General features: G+C 54.4%; 2 protein-coding genes across 6 annotated transcripts in view; one reads left to right on the top strand and one right to left on the bottom strand.

Annotated features, from left to right (window-relative positions):
• The window catches only part of WDR81 (WD repeat domain 81), an 11928-nt gene extending 5718 nt beyond the window's left edge, over positions 1–6210 (bottom strand). For 2 of the 3 annotated variants that reach the window (XM_061390630.1, XM_061390631.1), the window contains exons 1-6: positions 2526–6210; positions 1506–1613; positions 1073–1263; positions 773–963; positions 351–516; positions 93–258 (exon numbers count right to left, since the gene is read on the bottom strand). In XM_061390630.1, the coding sequence (XP_061246614.1) occupies positions 93–258; positions 351–516; positions 773–963; positions 1073–1263; positions 1506–1613; positions 2526–6210 (4507 nt within the window). The remainder of the gene's footprint in view (positions 1–92; positions 259–350; positions 517–772; positions 964–1072; positions 1264–1505; positions 1614–2525) is intronic. The other variant, XM_061390632.1, reaches the window with a different exon arrangement.
• TLCD2 (TLC domain containing 2) lies at positions 6200–23539 on the top strand. 3 transcript variants are annotated; one of them, XM_061390638.1, is made up of 7 exons: positions 6200–6287; positions 6982–12512; positions 14554–14724; positions 15997–18669; positions 18896–18978; positions 19196–19278; positions 19846–23539. In XM_061390638.1, exons 4-7 carry the CDS (start codon positions 18494–18496, stop codon positions 20428–20430), a joined length of 927 nt encoding a protein of 308 aa, XP_061246622.1. In that variant the 5' UTR covers positions 6200–6287; positions 6982–12512; positions 14554–14724; positions 15997–18493; the 3' UTR covers positions 20431–23539. The 3 variants fall into 3 exon arrangements, with proteins under 3 accessions (XP_061246622.1, XP_061246623.1, XP_061246624.1); XM_061390639.1 differs by lacking the exon at positions 6200–6287 and having other exon boundaries at positions 10750–12563; positions 14554–18669; XM_061390640.1 differs by lacking the exon at positions 6200–6287 and having other exon boundaries at positions 10755–11886; positions 14554–18669.

The raw sequence follows: 23539 nt of genomic DNA, 5'->3' as shown, positions 1-23539 counted from the left end.
AACCACTACTGACTCCAGGGACGGGAAGTGGGGCCCTCCCAGGGGAAGAACGGTAGCTGCAGAGGCTGGGAGGGGACATGATGCGGCAGTACCCAATAGGCAGGAGAAGGGCACGTAGATTGTGTATGCCATCTCCAAGGTGAACACCTTCTGCAGCTCGTCCAGCAGGGCGGGGTCCGCCGGACGCAGCTGCCCATCAGAGAAGGCCACCTCTGGCAGCTGGCCCTCACTGCGGCCCACGGACTCCAGCTTCAGATCCTGTGGGCAGGAAGCCCTGGGGAGTTAGCAGAGGCCATGGCCATTGGCCAGCCCGCAGCTGCCAGGTACATCTGCCCGGTACATCTGCCCACCTGGTGCCGAAGTTCATGCAGCTGAGAGAAGACACGAAAGAAGGTGGCCACAGGCTCACTCAGGTGCTGCTGGACCATCTCCTGTCCGATACGCAGGCAGATGAGGGCGATGAGGCTGATGGTCTTCATACACAGGACAGTCCGGGCCTGGGCTCCACTTGGGAACCTGCCAACAGAGATTATAAGCTCCAGTGATCCCCAGTCTAGAGGGCTTGTCCAGAATCTATTACAAGCTGTAAACAAAAGAGGCTGTAAGACCACCTCATCCAAACCAGATGAGGAAACAGAGGCACAGAAAAGTGTGGCTTGCTCAGGGTCACCCAGCCAGGATGAGGAACAGGATGTCTGACACCCCACTCCCACCCTGGGGTAGCCCCCTCTGCTGGGCTGCTCCCTGGTGGGGGATGTGGGCAGAGACTTACCCGGTGACGAGAGACGTGAGGAAGCTGAGCACGGGCAGCAAGACCTCGTGGCTGATTCGGGGCAAGATGTCCATGAGGGTGGTGTCCGAGAGGTACACGATGATTTTCTGGGTCAGCGTCACAGCAGCGAGCAGCCCCGCCTCCTTGCGGCTGTTCAGTCGACTGGGGCCCGAGGTGCTACCGGGGGCCACCTATGGCAACAGAGCAGATGAGGGCCAGGTGGCCCCACAGACCCCCTGTAACCCCCAGAAGTCCTGGGTCAGCCCTCAGGCTCCTCAGCACCCTCAGATCCCAACTGACCAGGTAGCTGATGTAGGGCAGGTACTGGTAGGTGAGGACAGGCTCCCCATAGAGGTGGGCGATGTGCAGGAGGCAGCTGAGCACGGGCGCCGACACTATGTCGCCCAGGATCGGTCTCTTCTGATAGATGTTGCCCACGCTCAGCGGGGGGCTCTCGCCATTGCCCCCGGTGAACTGCTGCCGGGTGGGCCCTGCCAAGGAAGGGCCAGCAGTCCTGAGCAGCCCGTGGACAGTGAGAGGGAGGAGCCCTTCGGGAACTGCAGTGGCCGCTCATGCTCACTCCAGCCTGGGGTCTCCTTGCGCCCGACCCAAGCAAGGAAGGCACTCACAGCAGACTGGGACCCAGGAGGAGGTCTGAGATGAGAACGTGGAGGATCCACTACAGGGGGCCAGAGGGACAAAGAGCTGAAGGAAGCCCCATACTCAATCTTACCAACGTAACACGACGTCAGCAGGCGGAGCAGGTTCCGGGCCACATGGCGAGAGGCCACGGTGGGGCCGAGCTTGGCGGACAGCCAGCGGACCATCTTGCAGGCTGTATCTGCAGGGCGGAAGTAGTCCCTGAGTGCATCAGATAACAGGGGCTCACGACTCCCCCACCCCACCCCATGGGCCCCACCTAGTGACACTGGTCCCAGCTCCACCCAGGAGCCCAGCCTGAGCGTGGTGGCCCCAAGGCCCCACCCTCCCTTTAGCAGAGCAGCCTGTGGGAGTCTGGCTTTGGGGCAGCTCCAGGCACCTCTGTGAAGTGAAAGTCGCTCTATCGTGTCCGACTCTTTGGGACCCCGTGGACCATACAGTCCATGGAATTCTCCAAGCCAAAATACTGGAATGGGTAGCCTTTTCCTTCTCCAGGGGATCTTCACAACCCAGGGATTGAACCCAGGTCTCCCGCATTGCAGGCGGATTTTTTACCAGCTGAGCCACAAGGGAAGCCCTACTTGGGCACAAACTGCAGGAAGGTTACTCTTATGGTGACTCTCCCCCAATTCCTAAATGAGGAGGTGCCCTCCACCCTCTCCGTTTCTCTTCACTCTCTCAGTCTAACCACACTGGCCTTTCACAGATTCTTGAATGGAACCATGACAGCCTCAGAGCCTCACACATGCTGTTCCCTCTGCCCGGAATGCCCTTCCCACCACAGACCCTGCCATGTTTGCCCAGCTTTCTCCTCCTCATTGAACTTCCACCAGCACTACTTTCAAGGAAGTCTTCTCTGACCCCTGAAAACGAGATCTAAGTCCCACTTTATGTTCCCTCGTAGTACCCAGCCACGTTCTTTGCAGCACTAACAGAACTCCTGCCTACAGCGTGGCATCTCCTCTGCTAGACATGAGCTCTAGGAGGGCAGGCCCGCGTCTCTGCTGTGTGTAGATCGGCTCCATCCACCACTTGGTGCAGAGCTCAGCAGATGACGACCATCAGACCAACACCTCCAGGCCCAAGAACTCACCAAGAAGGATCTTCTGTTCTTTGCCCTCCGACTGCTCGGTCAGCGGCTCCTCTTCTTCCTCCCCGTTGGCCCCGGCGTCGCCAGCCACAACCGTATCCATGGACAGCACAGTGTCGGAGAGCATGAGCTCGGATGTCTCAGGGACCTCTTCTTGTTCGCCCTCCCCCTCCCCCACCTCCAACACCACACAGCCTTCCTCCTCCTCCTCCTCGTCCTCCTCGGAGCCCTCGCTTTGCTTCAAGTCTTGGCTGCTGTCGCCTGACCTGAGGCTGCTCTTGTCCACCGGGACGCCCCCCTCGTCGGCCACCCGCTCCTCGCCCAGGGAGGCCTCACTGGTGCTGCTCTTGTCGCTCAGCCGGCCCAGGCTCACAGCCTCAGCCTCCTGGGGCTGAGGGGACTCGGCCACGTAGAGCCCGGCCTGGAAGTCCTCCGTCTCGGGGAGGTCAGCCTGGTCGTGGAAGCTGACGCCAGAGGTGTAGTCCGGGAGCCCCAGGCCCGAGGCAGCCACAGGCTCCCTTTCCATGTGGATCTCCTCCTCAAAGGCACAGGACCCGGGCCTGGACCCCAGGAGCCCACTTTCCTCATCCTCGGCAGCCCCCGCCAGGCCCTTGTTTTCCTCCTGGGAGGCCTCCACGCCAGCCAACACCTGCAGGACGTGGGGCAGGAGGTGGACAAGAAAGGCCTGCAGGCCCAGCCGCACCATCAGCTGGGCCACAAAGCAGTCAGTGTACAGGTAGAAGCGGCCGTGGAGCTGGCAGGGGCTCTCGTAGGCCCCAATGAGAGGCTTCAGAAGGTACTTATTGGCATTCTTGGGGCCCAGGGCCTTGGCTACAGGTTCAAATAGGTACCAGGCCGCATACACGGCCGTGTGCTCCTCAGACATGAGTGACAGCACGAAAGGCAGCAAGATCTCCAAGCCCTCAGGGGTGATGTCACTCAGAACGGCACCCAGCTGCTGCCACAGGGCAAAGACCAGCTCCCGCCCCTGGGCCTCGTCCTCCACGCGCCTCACCTGGTACAGGAGGATGAATTTGTGCAGCGCGGGGAAGTATGGGGGGAAGGGGACCACAGAGCTGAAGGGGCTGAGGAGCTGGGCGGGGCAGGGTGGGGGCAATCCCTGGGAGACGGGCCTATATGTAAACAGTGGGTCCAGCTTGCCCCTCCCTGCAACCACGGGGCCTTGAGGGCCACTCAGCTGCAGAAGTGTGTCCAGCACGGGCTGCAGAGACACCGGGACCTCCTTGGGATGGCGTGCACAGAGCCCCTGCACAGCCTTGAAGCGTACCCACAAAGGTGCATCAGGCTGCAGTGTCCGGACCCTGGTGGCAAACACCATCTCAGCCAACAGGACCCCCAGAGCCTGCATGTCCCGATGAAAGAGGTCCCGCAGCTGCACGGGGGGCTGAACCCAGGGTTGCTCAGGCACCTCCAAGCGGCCCCCTAGGCCTTTGGTCAAGAAGTTGCCTAGTTTCTCCAGCTCCTCCAGAGCCTGCAGAGGACTGAAGCCCTCCGGAAGAAGAATCTTGCCCTCCTCACCTTCCCTGGGGTCTGTCCCAGCAGCTCTGTTCCGACGGCCCGGTCGAGAGGCTGAGGCCCCTGAGAAAGGCAAGAGGCCTGGCGGGACTTGACTGGAGGACGAAGTAGAGGAGGGAGACGGTCCCAGCTGGTCACCTGTCTTCCCAGCGAGAGAGATGGAATCCAGAGCTTCTGTGGCCTGCTCCAACTCATCTTCCCCTACCCCGGGCCTGTCCCTGGCCCAGCCAGCCTCACAGGGAGTAGCCTCCAAAACTGTCCTGCCCATCCCATTCGTAAGCTGTGCAGGGAAGTCCTCCCGGCCTGTGCTCTCCTGGATGGTGTGGAACCATAGCCTGGGGACGAGGGGAGGTTCAGGGGCGAGGGCAGGGGCCCCTGCCAGGCGCTGGGGATGTGGCTGATCGAACAGCTGTACCACGCCATAGCTGGTCAGGTGTGTGTGGGCGTCCACCAGGTGCAGACACACGTTCTTCTCCTTCACAGCCTCCTTGCCCTGTAGTTTGTAGCCAAAGGTGAGGTCAATCCAGTGGTGTAGGTCCTGGGACACCTCTCGGCTCTCCAGCAGCGCCCGGTGGGCAGCCACGAACTCCTGGTTGGAGCAGCACCAGGCCGGCACATCCAGGTCAGGCATGTCAGGGTGGATGGAGCAGAAGATGGAGGGGTCGGTGTAGAACTCAGGAATGCACTCATCTGGAGTCCAGCTCTGCATTCGCTCCATGCTGGCCGGGTACTCGTGGGGCTCCCACTGCGCCCTCACGTGTCCACAGAGCACAGACCGGGGTGTGCGCCGGGCCTTGTACACATAGTAGGTGATGTCAGAAAGCACGTCGGAGATGTGGTGAGGGACGTGAGGTGGCTCCCCGCCGCCTGCACCCCCTGCCACAAACGCCTGCCGGGTCATCTCATATGTGAAGTCCAGCTGCTTATCCCCCTTGTTGAGGCGGAACTTGGACTTGCGCAGGTCTCTGAAGCGCCCACGGGGCGCGGTGAAGTCAACCACCCAGGGCAGCACCGGGTGGTAGTTGGGGTCCCCCTGCCGCCGACCTGCCAACCGATTCAGTTGCATGAGGTAGTGAAAGTTGCTAATGCGGCCGTGGACCCAGTCTAGCACAAGGCCCCTGAGCTCCTCCTGGCAGGTGGGACACCCAGGTCCCCGTCGTCCCTCCTCGCCAGGCTCGACACCTGCCCCGTTTCTTGCTTCCGGGGTCTCCTCATCCCCTGCCTCCTCGGGCCTCTCATAAGCACTCAGGTCCAGGCGGAGCTCGCTGCAAAGTTTCTCATCCACGGCGATGTGGTGCAAAGACAGGGCCCCGCAGGCCAGTCCCTGGTGGTGACAGGCATCCATGGCCCTCAGCACACGGAAGAGAATGAAGAGCACCTTGGCTTGGCTGTTGGTCAGCTTGGCGGGGCTGAAGGTGACCACATCGTGCAGGGAGAACTGCACATACGGGTAGACCACGTAGAGCATCTCCGGTGACTCCAACAGAGCCTCGGCTCTCAGAAGACTGGGAGAGGCAGGGCAGCCCCGAGGGGCACAGGGGCCTTCTCTGGCATATGAGGGGCACTGTGCAGCTTCACCCAGTGGCAGGAAAGGGCAACCATAGACCCTCTGCAGAGCCTGTCGCACTGAATCCAGGGCAGGGACAGCCGCGGGGGCAGGGCTATGACTGTAGGGCTGCCCGTAAGTATGATACGCGTGGCGCCACAGGTTGCGATAATTCTGGGCAGCCACATCCTGCATGAAGCGAGTGAGGGTCTCCGGGGTGCTGGACCCCTCCTCAAAAGGCAGGCCGCCCAGCGCGTAGGAGAGCCTTCGTTTCCGCAGCCCGTGCACCTCCACTCGAGTCCAGCCGGGAGGCAGCCTCTGCACGGAGCGTTGCAAGAGAGTCCTGACTTCCGCTTCGCTCAGGCCTTCGGCGCGCGGACAGGGTCCCGGGGGCAGCCTGCGCTCGCGGAGGCTAGCCAGCCAGCGCGCGGGCACTAGAGCCACCACGTGTGCGCCCCCCGGGGCCGGAGCCAGCTGTCGGGCATCGATGTTCAGGTCCCTCTCCACGCTCCGGAGCAGCTCCTCCATGTCGGGGCTCGGGGGCGGTGACCAGTCCTCCGCCTTCGCGGTAAGCGCGACTTCCCGCCCCCTGCTCCTCAGGGCCATCCCCTCTTGGCCGCCTGGGGGCAGCGCGGGGCTGAGCCCGGCCACAGCCCCCCTCGCCTCGGCTTCCGGGATGCCAGGTGGGTAGGGGTGAGCGAGGGACGGGGGCTGGGGCGGAGGAGGCGGGGATGGGCCGGGGACAGAGTGGGGCCGCGGGGGCGCTCTTACCCCTCCGCAGGGTCCTGCGCTCCGGGCGCGGCCGGGCGGGGGCTGAGGGGCGCCAGCGCCAGGCTCCACCGTGACGGGTCAGCTGACGCTGCTCACGTGATCGCCCCGGTACGGAAACAACCGCACGTGGCTCGACTGAGCCCGGGAACCCCGCCTCCTCTAGGCCGCGCCACCGCCCGCCGGCCTCTCCTTCCCCGCACCCTGCTAGGCCTGGTGGCGGCTTCGCTTCCTCCCGGGCTGAATCGGGCAGGGGTGGGGGCTATGAGCGGCCCACGAGACTTCCCTTTCCCTCCTTACTTCCTCCTTCAAGCGCTGGGACGCGGACCTAGGGAGGGTTTCCCTTAGAGAGGGCAGCCTTTAACCAGGTGATCACCCCCGCCACCGCAGCCGCCGCATCCGCCGCCACAACCACCTCCCTCTGGTTTTACCGATAAGAAACCTGAAGCAGAGCTGGGACTTTTCACATTAAGTCCCTTCACCGCCTCTATGCTGCCTTCCAAAAGAAAGAGCTTTTAATTTTCCGAAGTTTCAGTAGTAACATTACATTTGGCCCTGGCAACACTCAGTGATTTAGGAAGGGCGGTTATTATTGTTCATATTTTACAGGTAAAAAAACAAGAACCTCCGAAGAGGCTTTTCCAAGTGGCAGCATGGAAACTCACCAAACTGGGGCACAGATCTGCTCTGGAGTCTTCCCCACTGACAGCTCTTTTAAAGCCTTTTTTTTTTTTTTTTTCTAATAATAAAATAAAAATTCTGGGCAATCTTGGGGAGAGAAGTTGACCAGGCTGAAAAGCCAGGATGGAAATGTTCCCCCAAGACTTCCTGTTGAAGATCTGCTTCTGCTGTATGACAGAGCCTGCCTGCTGTTGTCTGAGCCTTGCAGATGCCACCATGGCTGGGGGGACGGTGCAGCACGTCAGGGAGCAGAAACCAGCGAGCTGGGCCAGAACTACAGGACTCCTTCAAGAGGTCTCGGTTCTGACTCATTTACAGGATTGACAGGCCATTGTGTTCAGCGAGTGGCCAATATCTCTCTTTTTCCAGTCCTACTCCTAGAAGGAGAGTTTGCCTCATGTAGGAGTCTGGTGTGGAGGTGTGGGAGCTCCATAAAGGCACTTAAGAAAAAAATGAAGTCCTAATTAGAGAGGAGCAGGAATGGCTCAGCCATAATTTGATTTCATCTGTATCCTTCTTGAAAAAAGCAGCTAGAACCGCTGATGTGCTTGGTCACATGACCTTGACCGGTAATAACAGCTACCATTTACAGAACACTGATCAGGAGCCAGGCATCTTGCTAAGCAGTTTGCATACTTTAAATTCTCACCCCAACCCTTTTTAAGAGGATAGTTTTAGATCCGTTTTAGGATGAGGAAGCTGACTACTTTAAGTAATTTGCTTAGGTCCCATAGCTAGGAAGTGGTAGAACCAGGATTCAAATCTAGGCCTGGCTCATTCTAAAACTAATGTTCTTTGTACTCCTTGGCCAAGTACTATTTTGTTTTTAATTAAAAAAAAAAAAAAAAAAATTTGGCCATGCCTGTGGCATGTGGGATCTCAGTTCCCCAACCAGGAATGGACCCTGTGCTCCCTGCAGTAAAAGCACAGAAAATTAACCACTAGATCTCCAGGGAAGTCCCTTGTTTTGTTTTTTTAATTTTATTGGAGTATAGTTGACTTGCAGTGTTGTGTTAGTTTCAAGTGTACAGCAAAGTGATTCAGTTATACATATACATATATTCATTCTTTTTCAGATACTTTTCATATAAGTTATTACAGAATACTGAGGAGAGTTCCATGTGCTGTATGGTAGGTCTCTGTTGGTTATCTGTTTTATATATAGTAGTGTGTGTGTGTTAATCCCAAGCTCCTAATTTGTCCCTCCCCCACTGTTTTCCCTTTGGTAACCATCATGCTATATTGTTTTTTTTCACTTGGGAAATTATGTGTTCTTAACAATCTTGTCCATTCTAAAGGAGGTCCGTCCTGGGTGTTCTTTGGAAGGAATGATGCTAAAGCTGAAACTCCAGTACTTTGGCCACCTCATGCGAAGAGTTGACTCATTGGAAGACTCTGATGCTGGGAGGGATTGGGGGCAAGAGGAGAAGGGGACGACAGAGGATGAGATGGCTGGATGGCATCACCGACTCGATGGACATGAGTTTGAGTGAACTCCAGTAGTTGGTGATGGACAGGGAGGCCTGGCGTGCTGCAATTCATGGGGTCGCAAAGAGTCGGACACGACTGAGTGACTGAACTGAACTGAACAATCTTGTATCCTCAACGTTGGTCTAAATACCTAAGACCAGAGGAGGTTCTGGAGGTAGTGCCTGCTTCTTGCGTGCTGCGTGTTAAGCTGCTTCAATTGTGTCCAACTCTTGGTGACCCCATGGACTGTAGCGCTCCAGGCTCTGTCCACGGGATTCTGCAGGCAAGAATACTGGAGTGGGTAGCCACTCCCTCTTCCAGGGGATCTTCCCAACCCAGGGATCGAACCCACGTCTCATGACTCCTGCACTGGCAGGCGGGTTCTTTACCACTAGTGCACCTGAGCCTGCTTCTTAGTACCAACAAAATTTTGCAGTCTTCTTTGCTCTGCTTTCAGTTTACCTAGAGTAAGGAGGCATTCCTTTTTCTTTCTTCAAGTTTGTGTGTGCCCTGCCCTCTAGTGGTTTTAGCTTGTAATGCACCAATGACCTTGAGTGTAACTAACCTTATCTCTTAAGAGTTCTTTCCATTTCTCATATTGAGATGTCTTTGCAATACTGGGCACTGGTGTTCTAAAATTCTGGGGTAATGACACCTTCCCCAGTTCAAACCCTAAGACCGTGGTTTTTCAAACGTTATGACGTACTTCTGATTGAGACCTCTGGAATCTGAATTTTTAACAAGCACTAGGTATTTCTGATGCAGGCAATCTGCAGGCCACATTTTGAAATACTGTGTCCTGTAATAACTCTGTTTCCAAATGCTCCCTGAATCTCAGCCCAAGCACCCTTGGGCTTCGGGGGATCTGGCACCAAGTCAGCGGCTCTCCTTCACCAAACCCCATATTGAGTTTCTCGGAAGTCACGGCTTGGATGGTCAGGGAGGAAGCCTGCAGCAGTCCCGACAGTCAGCCTGTGCTGATGGAGCTTAGCTCTTGCCAATGTGGCAAGGAGAAAAGTGAAGGAAGCTAAAGTTTAGTGCACCAACTCTGAGTCAGGTATTGTGCTAGGTGTTTTCAAACATATTCTTTTTTAAAACCCTACAATAAGCCATGATTTTATTATTCATTCAATTTTGTAGATGAGGAAATTGCGGCTCAGAGATGTGAAGTATCTTCATCGAGCTTACAGGTGGTAAGAGTTGGAATTTGAATCCAAGTTTGTCTAACTCAGTGGTTCTAAATGGAGGGCGATTTTGGCCCCCAGGGGACATCTGGTCAGTCTGGAGACGATTTTAATTGTCATAAGTCGGTGGGGGGGGGGGGTTGTGCTAAAGGCACCTAGTGAGCTGAGGATCCCAGTAAACAAGCTACTGTGTACAGGACAGCTCCCACAAGTGCTGTGATCAAAAACCCTGGGCTCAAAGCCTGTTGCTTTTGCCCTACACAGTGGCAGGATGGCAATATGGTAAGTTAGAACAAAACAGGAAAGGGCCTATCCCAAGGGTCTTGGGTGAGAAGAAGGGAACAGGACTTCTGTGCTAAGCATAATGGTAAACGGGGGCAGCTGGTGAGATTTCTCTTTCTTCCAAGCTTGGCCAAGACCCTGCTCAGTTTCTCCCAACCTTGCCAAGTCAGTCCTGGGACGTCACACTAAGCTTGTCCTGGAGTGACCCCGACTCCCAGCTCAGGGCTGAGCAAAATATTTACCTGGGTCTTCCAGCACAGGACTTCCTAGCCAAAGCCCCTGGTTCCTGGGGCCTTTGTGTTCCACCTGCGGCCCCTGGGAGGTTCCACATTAGCACCTTTGGCAAGGTGGGGGGATGGGGAGGTGAAAATATAAAAAAATGGAGCAGTGTAAAAAATGTATATGGAGTAATGGGCAAAGCCAGGAGGATCTCCTTAGCAGGACCCTGTCTGGGGAGGAATCTGAGAGGGAGTAGTGGGGAGCTGGCCTGGAAAGCAGAGTTCTGACACTGGGGAGGCTCCTTTCCACAGCCATTTTTCTCCTCCAGGTTTGGACTGTAGATTCACGGGACCTTCCCCAGTACCCATTCCGAGAGCACCCACACACCCAGGCAGCCACCATTCTGGGCTTCCCCAATACTGGCCTCCCAACTAGACCAGGGGAGGGCGAGTCTGAGCTGACTGTGCTGACAGGAAATACCTCTCGTTCCACGCTCAGAGCCTCTGAAGACCTAACCAGCAGACAGGGGCGGGAGAGGAGGGAGAGAGGAGGGAGGAAGAAGGGGAGCGTCGGGGAGGGAGGAGATGGGGGAGGGTGGGGGAGGGAGGCAGCCTTGGAGTGAGAGAGAGGAAAGAACGTACAAGCAGGTCCCCCATATTTGGGGTTTCATCTTCCTTTGCTCACCACCCATGGAGGGGGGGCGAGGGCGGAGAAGAAGGGGATAGAGGAGGGTAGAACTGGAGGAGGATGTGGTAACAGCTGATTCGTCCCCTGAGGTCACACTTTCCAACAATCAGCTGTTACCGGGGTGGAAGGCAGGAAGTTTCCTTAAAGGCACAATGTTCTGAACACAGGTTCGGCATTCTGGAGCTCGTAGGAGCCATAGCAATCCCTTGATGGAGCCTGTCTTTCGTGCAGAAGGAACTACCTCACACTCTAGGCTGTTACCTTCACCCTCAATTGGGAGCTTATGGAAACATCATGAATCCCTCTACACACGTCCCTTTTTGATGGTGGCAGAGAGATGGGAATGATTGAGATAGGGTGGACCTCACACTTGCCCCTTTAACGAAGCGGTTCTGCAGCTTTTGCCAAGTCATTGGGTTCTTTTCCGATTATTATTAATTTTTTTTGGCCCATGTCCCCGCCCCTCTATGCTCTGATTGGCCTCTGGGGAAGGAACAGCCTCCTCATTGGTCTCCACCTCCGAAATCTCTTCCCCAAGTAGGCCTGAGTCAGTGAAAAGCTTCTGGGGGGCGGGACAGAATGGGGGTATCGTCCTGAGGACGGGGTTGCTGGCCAGTTGCACGTTGGCCCGGCCCGTCCCCTAGTTTCTGACCACAAGTCTAACTTCTACCCTCAGGTGAAGACTGTGCTATAAATCTTTCGTTGGGAAGCTGCTGCTTGACAGGCTTTGTCTCTCTGTGACTGGGGCAAGACATCTTCTACCAGAAGTTTCCTCTGATTAGGAAGGCCCTCCAGGAGGAGGAGTGGATTAGACCTCTCCAAGAGAAAGCTGAGGCCAGCGGAGGTGGGCAGTCCTCACTCCTCCAAAAGTTCCCAGGAGTCCTCATTTCAAAGGAAGAGTCTGTGTGCCCTGGGGCTGATTTCCACCTTCAGTTCTCACTCCTGCAGCCTCTCCTGCTCTTCCTGAGAGAAACATCGCCTCCTGCAAGAGGTCAGTGAATCCGTTTGGGGGCTGTCTAAAAGAACCACTCACAGCTCCGAGAAGGAGGGGCTGTAGCCCTTTAAGGAGTTCGCCGGGATGGATTCTGAGAGGAGTTTAAAAATGCCAACTCACAGAGCGCGCTGGATTCTGGGAACGAGGTGTCAGACCGAGAACTACATTGACCAGTATGCACCGCAAACACACACGCCTCGACTTCCTTCTGCACTTTAGGACTCGGGTTTGACGTAGCGCCCCTCTAAGCAAGTAGCTTAGACGCAGGGCTAAGCCACACCTTTTTACCTATTGGCCAGCTCTCGAGTTGGTGGGCGTGGCTTAGCCTTACTCCACTCGGCAAAGGGGTGGCCTCCTTGCCAATCAAAGCTAAGACGGCCAGGGAGGCGGGACCAAGGCGAAGCGCTGGCGCCCCCGAGTGGGTGTAGTCACGCTGCCCAGCAGTGGGCGGTGATTGGCCCTGGGCCGTGCAATCGCAGTTTGTGCGTCACGACGCCGCCAGCTGATCGGAGACTGGAGCCGGTGTGTGCTGGGCGCTGGGAAGAGACAGCGCCGCCGGCCGTGGGGATCGGACGCACTGATTTGCTCCCCTACCCTCAGCAACCCCCCCCACCCAGCACCAGGTGGGTGTGAGCTGGGGTCCCGGCAGCACAGGAGGGAACCGTGCTAACGGGGTAATGGGGGAAAGTAGGGTCCTGACGGCCACACCCTGCCCTTCCGGGGGAGGGGTGAGGGGGCGGCGGGGGTTGGGGAGTTCCGGGGGAGAGGGGCCTTGACTGGCTGGAGTAGTGTGTCAGGAGGTTTAAAGAAGGAGTCTGGGACAGTAGTCGTGCAGAAGGTTTTGCGGAGTAGCTGGGAGGAAGACGAGGGGCCAGAGGGCTGGGGGCGGCTAACCTCGGCGCCCTCTGGTATGAGGATACGGGAGCCGGCCTCCCAGCTTGAGGAGGATTTGGACAGGGCGGGTAGCGGGGAGGTGCTTTGCCTGTGCCGGCAGTCACTGGGTCAGGGCCAGTTGAGCGCCCTGGCAGGGAAGGGGTCTCTGGGCGGACCAGCCCCTCCTCTCGTTCCCTCCAGGGGATGTTATGTAAGGGGGGAGGGGAGAGGAGTAGGGGGCGGCGGTGCGGGGGCCTTATGCAACCCAAAGGTTAGGGTTTCACCGCGGGTTGGTGGGGGGAGCAGGCAGAAGGAGAGCCTGGAAACTCTAACCTTCCCCCCTCCCCAGCCTAACTGGCCGTCTTGAGCCGAGAGAAGGTCACCTCTGCACCTCCCCCCAGCCTGTCCGGTTGTGGGGCCCCTAGCCCAGGCCTGGCCCTGACCGCCTGGGAAGCCGGCTGGCTGGGTGGGGCGCCTGGGTTAGTCATCACTGGGCTCCCTCTCTCCCCACCTCTCGGCCAACTCTTGGCCCCTCCCCGTGGCCTCTGGCTAGGCTATTGCCCCCACCTCCCTCCGGCCCTAGTTCCAGCCTCCAACTCATTTGGCCTGTCATCCTGGCTGTCAGACTGAGCTAGGAGCTGTCAGAGTGCCAAAGGGTTGATGGAGCAGCTGGTCAGAGGGTCAGTGCCCTGGGCCCACCCCTCCCTGCAGCCAAGGGCACCTGCTTGGCACAGACTCTCAGCAGCAGCTGAGTCCTATGGGTTGAACAGAGCCTGCTCAAGCAGATAGGAGTGGGAAGGAGTTGAACTGGTCACCTGGGAGAAGGAAGGTGCCACAAAGTTCATGCCTCCCAAGAGGGTTTTGTAATTTGAAAACCTCCCACCCTAATCTCTCTTTATCCTCTGAGTATAGATATCTAAAGGCAAGACCACCTTGTCCCCTCACACTGGCATGGACCATGCCCTTCGACAGAGTGTCAGCACAGACCCACCCTCCCAAGCTCGCAGCCTTCAAGCCTGCCACGCCCCCAGCCCCCTCCCTGGGCCATGCTGCAGGGCCCGGCTTTTCCTGCTGATTCATGCGTTGGAACTGTGGGGGCGGGGCTTGGAACTTGGAACAAAGTTCAGACATGGAGGGGCCGGCAGACAGCCTGGAATTCATACCAGATGTACCCGGAATGTGCAAGCGGAATGCCTGGCATTTAAGAGTCCTGGGGAAGCTGCCCAACCACCCTGCCCTACCTCCCTTTCCTCCAGCCTCTGGTCCCTTTTCCACTCCTCACAGTCCCAGGAACCTCTGCTGACCTTCGAAACCCTAAACCTCCTCCCTTCCTTACTCTTCCCCAGATGTAGGCACCACCCCCCCAAAACTCTTCTTCCTGCTGAATTCCCTGAGACTGAGTCAGTTGCCCTGATCCCTCCCATTTCTGGACCTGAGGTACACCTTCTCACCTAATACCTGGGTAACTGGTGGAGGGTGTCCAGGCTCCCCGATCCTGCCCTCTCAGTGCTGAGGAGGCTGGAGGCTGCCCTGTGGGTAGGTGGGTAGCCAAGGCGACAAGGGGTGAGAGCACATTCAGGTTTCTACAGCCTTCAGTTCTGGAAAGAGGAGCAGGGAAGTAGGTTCAGAGCTGCCTCTTGTCCCTTGCTGGAGGCCCAGATCAGAGCCAAGAAGCCCTTCATTAAAAGGTTGAACATCCACTGGAGCTGGACTTTGAGGGCCAGTGGGACAGTGTCCCTGTAACATGGCCTTGCTCATGTCTTTCCCATTTTTCTTTCCTTTCCCTTTTAGGAACCTGTGCCTCCCACATCCTCACCTGGCTGAGCCGCAGTAGTTCTTCAGTGGCAAGCTTTATGTCCTGACCCAGCTAAAGCTGCCAGTTGAAGAACTGTTGCCCTCTGCCCCTGGCTTCGAGGAGGAGGAGGAAGAAGAGGAGAAGGAGCTGCTTTCCCCCTCTGGAAGGTGACAGAACTGGGGCTGGGAAGGTCTGAACAGCGAGAGTGATGATACGTTTTAGGGAAGGGAACCCTATTCAGTTGGAGAACCTTGCCCCAGATTGACCCAGCAAGAGAGAGAGTTTCAGATCAGAGATCCTGGCTGAATTGAGGAATAGAAGGCTCTGAGTACCCAAGCTTAGTTGCTCTTTGACAGTGGGAAGAAGTGGAGCAAAGAAATCCTGCCTTACCCTTTACGCAAATGTCTTTCCTGATCCTCCTTCCTTCCTTGCCCCTCATTCCTTCCTACTGGCCTTTCCAAGTTCAAAAGTAAGTTTCTTCTTCAGGGAAAAGGTCATACTGAGTTGCCCATCTGAGTAGTCATCTCCCTCCTCTTACCTCTTCCCTGTATTTCCTTAGTCTGGCCCAGACTCTAAATTCAGGGATACTCACCTCCACGTGGGACCCTTAGGCCTTCTGTCTCGGTTTCTCCACCTGTGAAATGGGGAGTCACACAATTGAGCATGCATGAAGGAATCAGAAGCCCACTTTTGTGGACTCAGAGCCTGGGCTGTCCTCTGCTGTGGGTGGGAACAGAACAGCTTTTCACATAAGCTGTTGCCCTTCCCCCACCCCTGACCAGAACCCAGCTGGGGCTGGAGGTTGAGGGGAGGGACTAGGGTTAGACCAATGCCAGGAGCTGCTGGGAACTCAGTCTTGGCATTGACTTCCCACCAAGCAAAGGTGGCTCAGGCTTCCCCTGCCTCCCAGAGCAGGACCACAGCCCTGATGGGGTTCCAGCTGCCACTGCTGACTTCCCCCACTTTTTAAGGATAGGGTGTGAGATTCAGCTCAGGCCCGTGCAGGCAGGAAATTCTCCTCTCCAGCAACCAGAAGAGATGGGTTTTGAGATGTGACCGCTTTAGGGGCATCAGGCAGAATAAAACTGCCACCCCCAGCTCCTGATCTAATCTCACCCTTGGGCTCATGTTCTGGTGTGGTTCAGCCTTGGCCCAGTCTCCCTGCCTGAAGGTAATCAAGTTCACGGGTTACTGGAAGCTGTTCTGTTTGGGGGCAGGAGTTGTGCGGTTAACTGGATCCTGTTCTCCACTTTTGAGGAACAGATTTAGGAGAGAGTAGCTCATTGAACCCACCCTTCTGCAGCCTAAGCTGGATGTGAGTGGACTGCAATAGAGGAGGGTGGGTAGACTTGAGTCCACTCACAGGCTGCAACAAAGGTTGCTCTGTCCCTGGACATTGCTTCCGTCCTTTCTTCCCATCCTCGCTTCACGGGCCACAGTGTCTTCATCCAGCCTTGGATACATGGCTCTGCCATCCTCACCCTTCATGGAGCAGAAATGAGGAAGAACAGCCTGAAAACACAGAGGCAGACAGAAGACCAGTGAAGGACCAGGCCTGGAGAGCACAGGGCCCTGTCTGGACATCCTGCAGAGGGGGGCCCGTAGAGGCCAGGAGTGCCCCCAGGAGGAGGGAGGACAAGCCACCGTCCATCGAAGACAAGCTTCCAGCCGACTACTTCATTCTCCATTCCTCTCCAGTCTTTCTGCCTCCCTCAGAGACGTGGGACCATGTTGAAGTGTCCTGGACTTCATCCTCCTGCTCCCACCTCTCCTCACCATGTAATTTGTCTATAAGCACCGTAGAGGAGCAAGAGCCAGCTGTGAAAGGACATATGCAGAAAATTCATAAAAGAAATTCCGATAGATAAAACCATGGAAAAAGGTGTGCTTCGTTAGTAATTAAAGAAAGGCAGCTATAGCTGGAAGCATTTTTTCCTGTAGCCAACTATAAGAGGAAAAACAAGACCCAGTTATTGACAAAGAAGTACTAAAATGACACTCTCATATGTTGCACACGAGTATACAAGTGGGTAGTCTTACTGATGTCAGTTGGGTAATGTGTGCCAAACATCCTAAAAGTTTCATGGCCTTTGATCTAGTAATTCTATATTTGGGAATGTATCCTAAGAATATAATTAAAGATTAGTAATAAGATGTTCATCCCAGCAATGCAGTAGGAAAAATTGAGAACCAACTATCCGGTTGGGAATTCATTTCTTTTTCTACTGTGATGAAAATTTGCAAGAGGGGGTTGCTTGAGTAAATTGTTATGGATCCACCCAGATGGTGGAACACTGCGCAGCCATTAAAAGTCATGTAGGAGAGGATTTGACTGGAAAGAAAAATGCTCTCTGAATATTAAAAAGGTTATAAAATGATATGTATTATGTGATCTCAATTTTGCTTTTTTAAATATGGGTGTATACTTATAAGACAGTTTTAAAAAGACTGCAGACATACTCCAAATTGTTAATAATAGTGGTTATCTTTGGATGATGGAATAAAGTTGTAATTTTCCATTTGGTTTTCTGTAGTTGCCAAATTTTCTACATTAATCATGTATGGCTTTCATATAATAAATAAGATTTAAAAGAATCAGTGTAATTTTTAAAACTTCTGGAGAGGTGGGTGTGGAAGAATGAAGAGATCCCCCCAGCCCCATTCACATAATAGGGTTTTGGTGGAGGAGGGGAGTTGTGAGAACATTTGTGGGAGCACCTATTGCTTTATGAATTTTATTCTTTGGGAGTAGCTGGAATCCACTCCTTGTACAGGGAACAGCTGTTGCGCTGACTTGGTGGCAGCCACCTAAAGAGATGTAGAGTGGATGGAGTAAAATGGAAAACAGGAAGAACCTGTCACTCTTCAGAAGAGGAAAAGTTCCCCGCCCCCAAAGCTGAAAGCTTCTGTATAATCCTGACAGTCCTGCTTCTGAAAGCAAGATGTGGCTTTTTCCCTTTGACTCTTCCCCAATCTTGAGATAACCCTGTGTGACCTCTCCTTGCCTCCTCAAATTGGCACAGATACTCACTCCTCCCCTAATGGGTACCAAGCCCTGGCGGGAGGGGGCGGGGGGTGCTTTTCAAGACTAGGGCTGAATGGTTCCCTTCTTGATGAAAGGGTCCTCTGTAGGGGAGGGGCCCTGGTGGGTCGCTCTTAGAGAAAGGGAGTTGTTCCCTATGAGAGGTACCATGTCAAGGGGGCAGGACTCCTGGAGTTTACATGAGGTTGCTGAAATGTGTTCAAGGTCTGGAAACCTCGGGAAGGAAGGTGGCTGGAAGGAAGTGAGGTGCCCCAGTGTCCCCTCCCCACCCCCTCCGCCCCCTCCCTGCCCCCCGCTCCACAACTGAGACCAGGGTGGGGCGCGGGGCAGAGCGATGACGAAGTTTATGCCCATAGGAACGGGTTTGCCCTGGCCTCTGACTTCAGGGCTGCGTGGGTAGGAGATGGGCAGGAGGGACAGCAGGTGAGAGGTGAGAGCAGGTGAAGTAGGTGGAGGTTCATATGGCTGGGCCTCTGAGAGTGTCAGGTGAGATTAACAAGCCATTTCCAGATTTGCGGGGACGTGGGGACACAAGAGGGATTGGGAAGATCCCTGTCGACATCCAGAAAGCCTCCTTAAGCTCCGTTTACGGGTCTGAGCCCCGGAAGCCCCCTACCCTCCATCCCCCTCGAGGGCGGCACGCGATCGGCTGCTGTGGCTCAAGGGGCGGTGGCCCCAAGGCTTCTCCAATCACCGCCCAGCCAGGGGTTGGGGGCGTGGACGAGACCTGGAAAAGTTAAAGCCGATTCCGAAGGCGGAGCGGGCGGGGCACCTAAGGACCCCGCCTTGCCACAAAACCTGCTCGCAGTCTCCGCAGCGGGGTGTTGGATGCGTCGGGGCTTAGAGCCTGGGAGCCCCAGGGACCGATCCGGACGTAGCCCGCCCGCCAGGCCATGGCGCCCTCCGGGCTCCTCGTCACTGGCGCCTCCTTTGCCGCCTTCCGGGGGCTGCACTGGGGGCTGCAGCTGCTGCCCACCCCGGGATCTGCCGCCCAGAACCGCTGGAAGTGGCGGAACATTTGTGTCTCCCTGGTGCACAGCTTGCTTACGGGGGCCGGGGCGCTGCTCGGGTGCGAGGCTTAAGAGGTTTCGGAGGCACCGTGGCGAGGGCGAGGGAGGGGGGCGGTTGGCTGGGATTAAAAGACCCGGGGGCATCTTCAGAATCCATGCGAGATCTCGAAGTGTCTGAGGCCGGGGTGGGTTCGTGGATGAGTGGGTGGTGTCGATCCGTCCACAGTCGGAGAATGGATCCGTGTCCACACAGACGGTGACCATGGCTCCCCCGGTCTCCTCCAGGCTGTCGCTGTACCCTCAGATGGCCGCCGACCCGATTCATGGCCACCCTCCCTGGGCTCTGCTGCTGGTGGCTTTCTCTGTGGGTGAGTCTTCAGGGAAAGCTGGACCAGTTTGGGGCAGGGGACAAACTTCCAGAAGTCATTCCAGGACTCCTTCGCTCTTCCATTTCTTGATGGAGTGAAATGTTTCTGGCAGCTTTACTGAGAGGAAACTAAAGAGCAGGGAAAGGTGGAGATTCTTCTCCAGACTGGACACTGGCTTGGGGGAAGGGTAACAGCAGCCTCCCCTCCTTGCCCACAGGTTATTTCCTGGCAGATGGAACTGACTTGTTGTGGAACCAGACCTTGGGCCAGGCCTGGGATCTTGTTTGTCACCATGCACTGGTGAGACTTGGCAAGCGGCGAGACAGGGAAGGAGGCATGCCCAGCCTGGGGGTTCCTGGTCTCTCATCAGCTTTCTGTCCTGTGACTTCCCCCAGAGTTTCCAACCCCTGCTGGCACTTGATCCTCCCAACCTTGGGCTGAACTGCGGGGAGGGGATTACTGCTGGCCAAAGCTGGAGTCAGCACTGCAGTCTCCCAAGGAGACTGGATTCCCACAGGTGTCCAGTCTATCGCAGAAACATTGACTATGGAGCTTAATAAGAAGGGGGAGTCCCAGTACTGGGAGTGGGGATAGGGTGTGAAAGCACAGGAATGCAAATCGTAGGGGGCAGACAGCCCGGGGCCGAAGCTGCTCCAATTCTATTCTATGGAAGGGCTGTTTCAAGGCCATTCAGGCTCCTAACATAAGGGTAAACATAAAGTTGGCTTTGTTGGGGGCTCTGTGGGAAGTGCCACAAAATGCTTGGGAACCCTTCTTGAGGACTGGGATGCTGGGACCTGATTGTGTTGGGACCTCATGGGTGGTAGGTCGTGGAAGGTCCTCTGACCTCTGACCTCGGCTCCCCAGGTCGTGAGCTGCCTCAGCACCGCCGTTCTGTCCGGCCACTACGTGGGCTTCTCTGTGGTGTCTCTGCTCCTGGAGCTCAACTCCATCTTCCTGCACCTACGCCAACTGCTGCTGCTCTCTCGCCAGGCCCCATCTCTGGCCTTCAGCGTGACCAGCTGGGCCGCCCTGGCCACCCTGGTCCTCTTCCGCCTGGTGCCGCTGGGATGGATGAGCCTGTGGCTGTTCCAGCAATGCCACCAGATCCCTCTTGCTTTGGTCATCCTTGGTGGAACTGGACTGGCCTTTGTGGGTGTCATGAGCATCAGTTTGGGCGTCCATATTTTGGTCAGTGATGTTTTGCGATCTCGGCCCTGCCCACCCATCCTTGGAAACAAGGAAGCCAGGGGCACCAGGACCGATTGTGATGGTGAGGCCATCACCAGGGATGATTCCACTCTCAGCCTGAAAGACTTAGCCTCAGGCTCCTCCTCTGCCAGGCCTGGGAGAGGGAAGACTAACACCAGGAGATGCTCGTCTTCAATGCACTATCCCCCAGGGACAAGGCCTGGACTTGGTTTTCAGTACCTCAGTTCCTCTTCCAGCTAACTCCTGCATTCCTAGGATCTGAGGAGAAATGCTAATATTCATGGGTGATGGGAACCTGGGCAAGAAACTGGTGATGTTTCTGGTTCACTGAATCCCATCATCAGATTACTGCCCTTTTCAGCAAACTAATTCCAGAGGTACAGCCTGTGCTACCAATAAAGGGTAGTGGGAGACATGAAGCTGGATGAAACTGCCAATGGGAACAGAGACTCTGCTTTAGCACAGGAACAGATGATGAAAGTGGAAGTCCTTCTAGGATCAGAGAGAGATCTGGTCAGAAGGGGTGAAGATCAGAGAGAAGAGAGACCTCATCCATGACCAAATTATGGCAGAGGGAAGAGGGTACAACAGGTGCTGTGTAACCAGTAGGGATGGACATAACAGTTGCTAAGAGACAAGGAACTGGTGATGTTTCTGGTTCTCAAAACCATATCATTCTGTTTGTATTTCAATCTAGTCCAACTGTGTCCAGCATCCTCCTTTTACCTTTGTTTAGTGTCTTTGCACCTTTTCAAAGAAAGTGCAGATTCTTAGAGGATTTCTGAGATTCATTAGAGGAATGAGCACCTGGCTAGGTCTGTCTTCTCCAAACTGTACTAAAGTCAAGAGCCATAGCAGGAACTCAACCACCCATTCTGAGAGCCCCGTGTAGGGTCTTCCCAAGCTTGGGCTTTCATGGAAGAATGAAGTCAGAGGCAGAAGCAAATGAGGTGAGGCTTCCACTTGGATGCAGAAGCATTAAGGAATACCTGACTCTCTTCTGGGATTAATTTGAACGCTCTCCTTTCTCCTCTGCTGCTTCTACTTCATTTTCTTTTCTTTTTTTTTTTTTTTCTATTGCAAAAGACACCTCCCTTCTGCAGGCAGAACATCCAGGTTGTGTGAAGTGTAAGCAGATGAAAGTTGCAATTCCACTAAACAACGGGAAAGAAATAGATAACCCTTAATTATCCACAGAAAAGATACAGGAGACAAAAGCGAGAGAAAGATAAAAGCAAAAAGCTGAGCTAGAGAGAGACAAAGGGAATGAAAGAAACAGACATATGCAGACGGAAGGACAGATAAGAAAAGATTTGTTGCATAGAAGAGACAGAGACAAAGAGAGATGGAGGGCAAGACACAATCCTTGGCAGAAATTTCAAGAAAGTCTATTATAGATACTGAGAAGAACCAAAATCATAGAATTGGTTAAATGGTCATAAAGAAAACAAGCAAAATAGAAATAAAGGCTGATGGGAAAGGACCCCAGTGGTGGAAGATACAGATAGTCTAGATGGTGAAATAAGGAGAGTGAGTGACAAGGAGGAACCACCAGATCCTGGGGAGACAGGTGGTAGTGGCTGATAGATTAGCAGAGTGAGAAGAAAGAGGTGGTAATAGAGACCAGTGGGGGACTTCCCTGGTGGTCCAGTGGTTTAAGATTCTGCACTTCCAATGCAGGGGGCATGAGTTCAATCCCTGGTTGGGGAACAAAGATCCCAAATGCTGCATGGTGTGACCAAAAAAAGAGAGAGGTGAAGATTAGTCAGGGAAGCTGAGAAGCAGAACAGAAGGTAGAGGAGGCAGTCAATGGAAAGATTCATTGACAGAAAAAGCGTGCAATATGTTGAGTTGGAGACCGGCAGAAAGACAAAGCACAAACAGCTACAGTGCACAACACAGAGACAAGAACTGAGAGGCAGAGGCTGGTAGGACGATGGGAAGTAAGAATAGGAAATGGGAAATGACACAGAAGAATAAGCAAAGGGACTGAAGAGAATCAGAAAAAAGAGGACGTGGGGGCAGAACGATGAAATAAACATTCAAAGAAAAGAACTAGGAAAAAGAGGGAACATATAGATAGAGGAAAAAACATAGAGAGAGGACAGAGAGAGAGAGAGGGATTGTGAGATATCCCCATCAAAGAGTCATTAAAACCAAGGCACAAAGGGGAAAAATGACAAATAGAGACAAGGAGAAACTGCAACAGTTGGAAGTAAGCACAGGCAGAAAATAAGAGCAGAGGGTTTGAATGTAGTCAGACTAAAACCAGAGATGCAAAGGTGTAGAAATTGAGATAGAGATTTCTTTTTTTTTGGTCATGCCATTTGGCGTGTGGGATCTTAGTTCCCTGACTAGGGATCAAACCTGTGCCCTCTGCTCTGAGAGAGTGGAGTCTTAGCCACTGAACCACAAGGGAAATCCCAAGACCTAATAAAGTAGTATCTTCAAAACTCAATTGTTATGTTAACCAAATGCCTTGATTAACAAAAACATTGTCTCGAGCTTTCAAAGAAAAATGTGACAAACGATGGGAGGAATCTGTTCCCAAACTATGTGTTGATGTCAATACTGAATCATTCTAATCCCTACACCTTTTCTTCAGTTGCTGTCATGAATTCACGGTTCAAGCGAGTTCCCCTCTTGGGAAAACTTGGTAGTATCTATGAAGGGTGCCCAAGATGGAGAAAGGAAAAACCATCATAGAGGGAAATATGAGGTGAAAAATAGCTATTCCTATGGGTTAACTCTTAAAACATAGGAAGTGATTTAGCTAATTGAGGGGCAGGGGGCAGGATGTAAGTGGACACCTGGAGAATTTGGGATCACACACAATTTTCCATCACAGTGACCCAGTGAAACTTCAGAAGGGTGGGACTGGACTGTGATTATAATTGAGTAAGTGGACATCTCATCAACTGGTGTTATATATACTGTGGACCAGATATAAATGATGTGAATCAAAGAGGCATAGTCAGTTGAAAGCCTAGAAAAGAGAAGCTAAAAAATGCAGAGGTTTGCAGATGCTAAATTTGTTACAATGAGTTGGGTTGCCATGGTGGAGGTTGGCAGATGCTAAATTTGGTACAGTGAGTTGGGTTGCCATGGCGGTGCTCTAGCGAGCCTCACCATGGCCCAGTGAAGTGGTCCTCAAGACTGACTCCATACTTACCTGGCAGGGGAGATGACATGATCGCAAAGATTGACTCCGTGCCCACTGAGCTACTGGCTGATAAATTCTTTGTCCTTTGGCATAAGGGAGAGGATTTCCTGGATGGGAAGCATTGATATTTTATGGTTTCAGAACACTATCCTGATCAAAAATTAATAAACTGCTATGTAAATAAGA

The sequence above is a fragment of the Bos javanicus genome, chromosome 19 (assembly GCF_032452875.1).
Source record: "Bos javanicus breed banteng chromosome 19, ARS-OSU_banteng_1.0, whole genome shotgun sequence".
NCBI lineage: Eukaryota > Metazoa > Chordata > Mammalia > Artiodactyla > Bovidae > Bos > Bos javanicus.
This window is presented reverse-complemented; position numbering and strand designations above follow the sequence as displayed.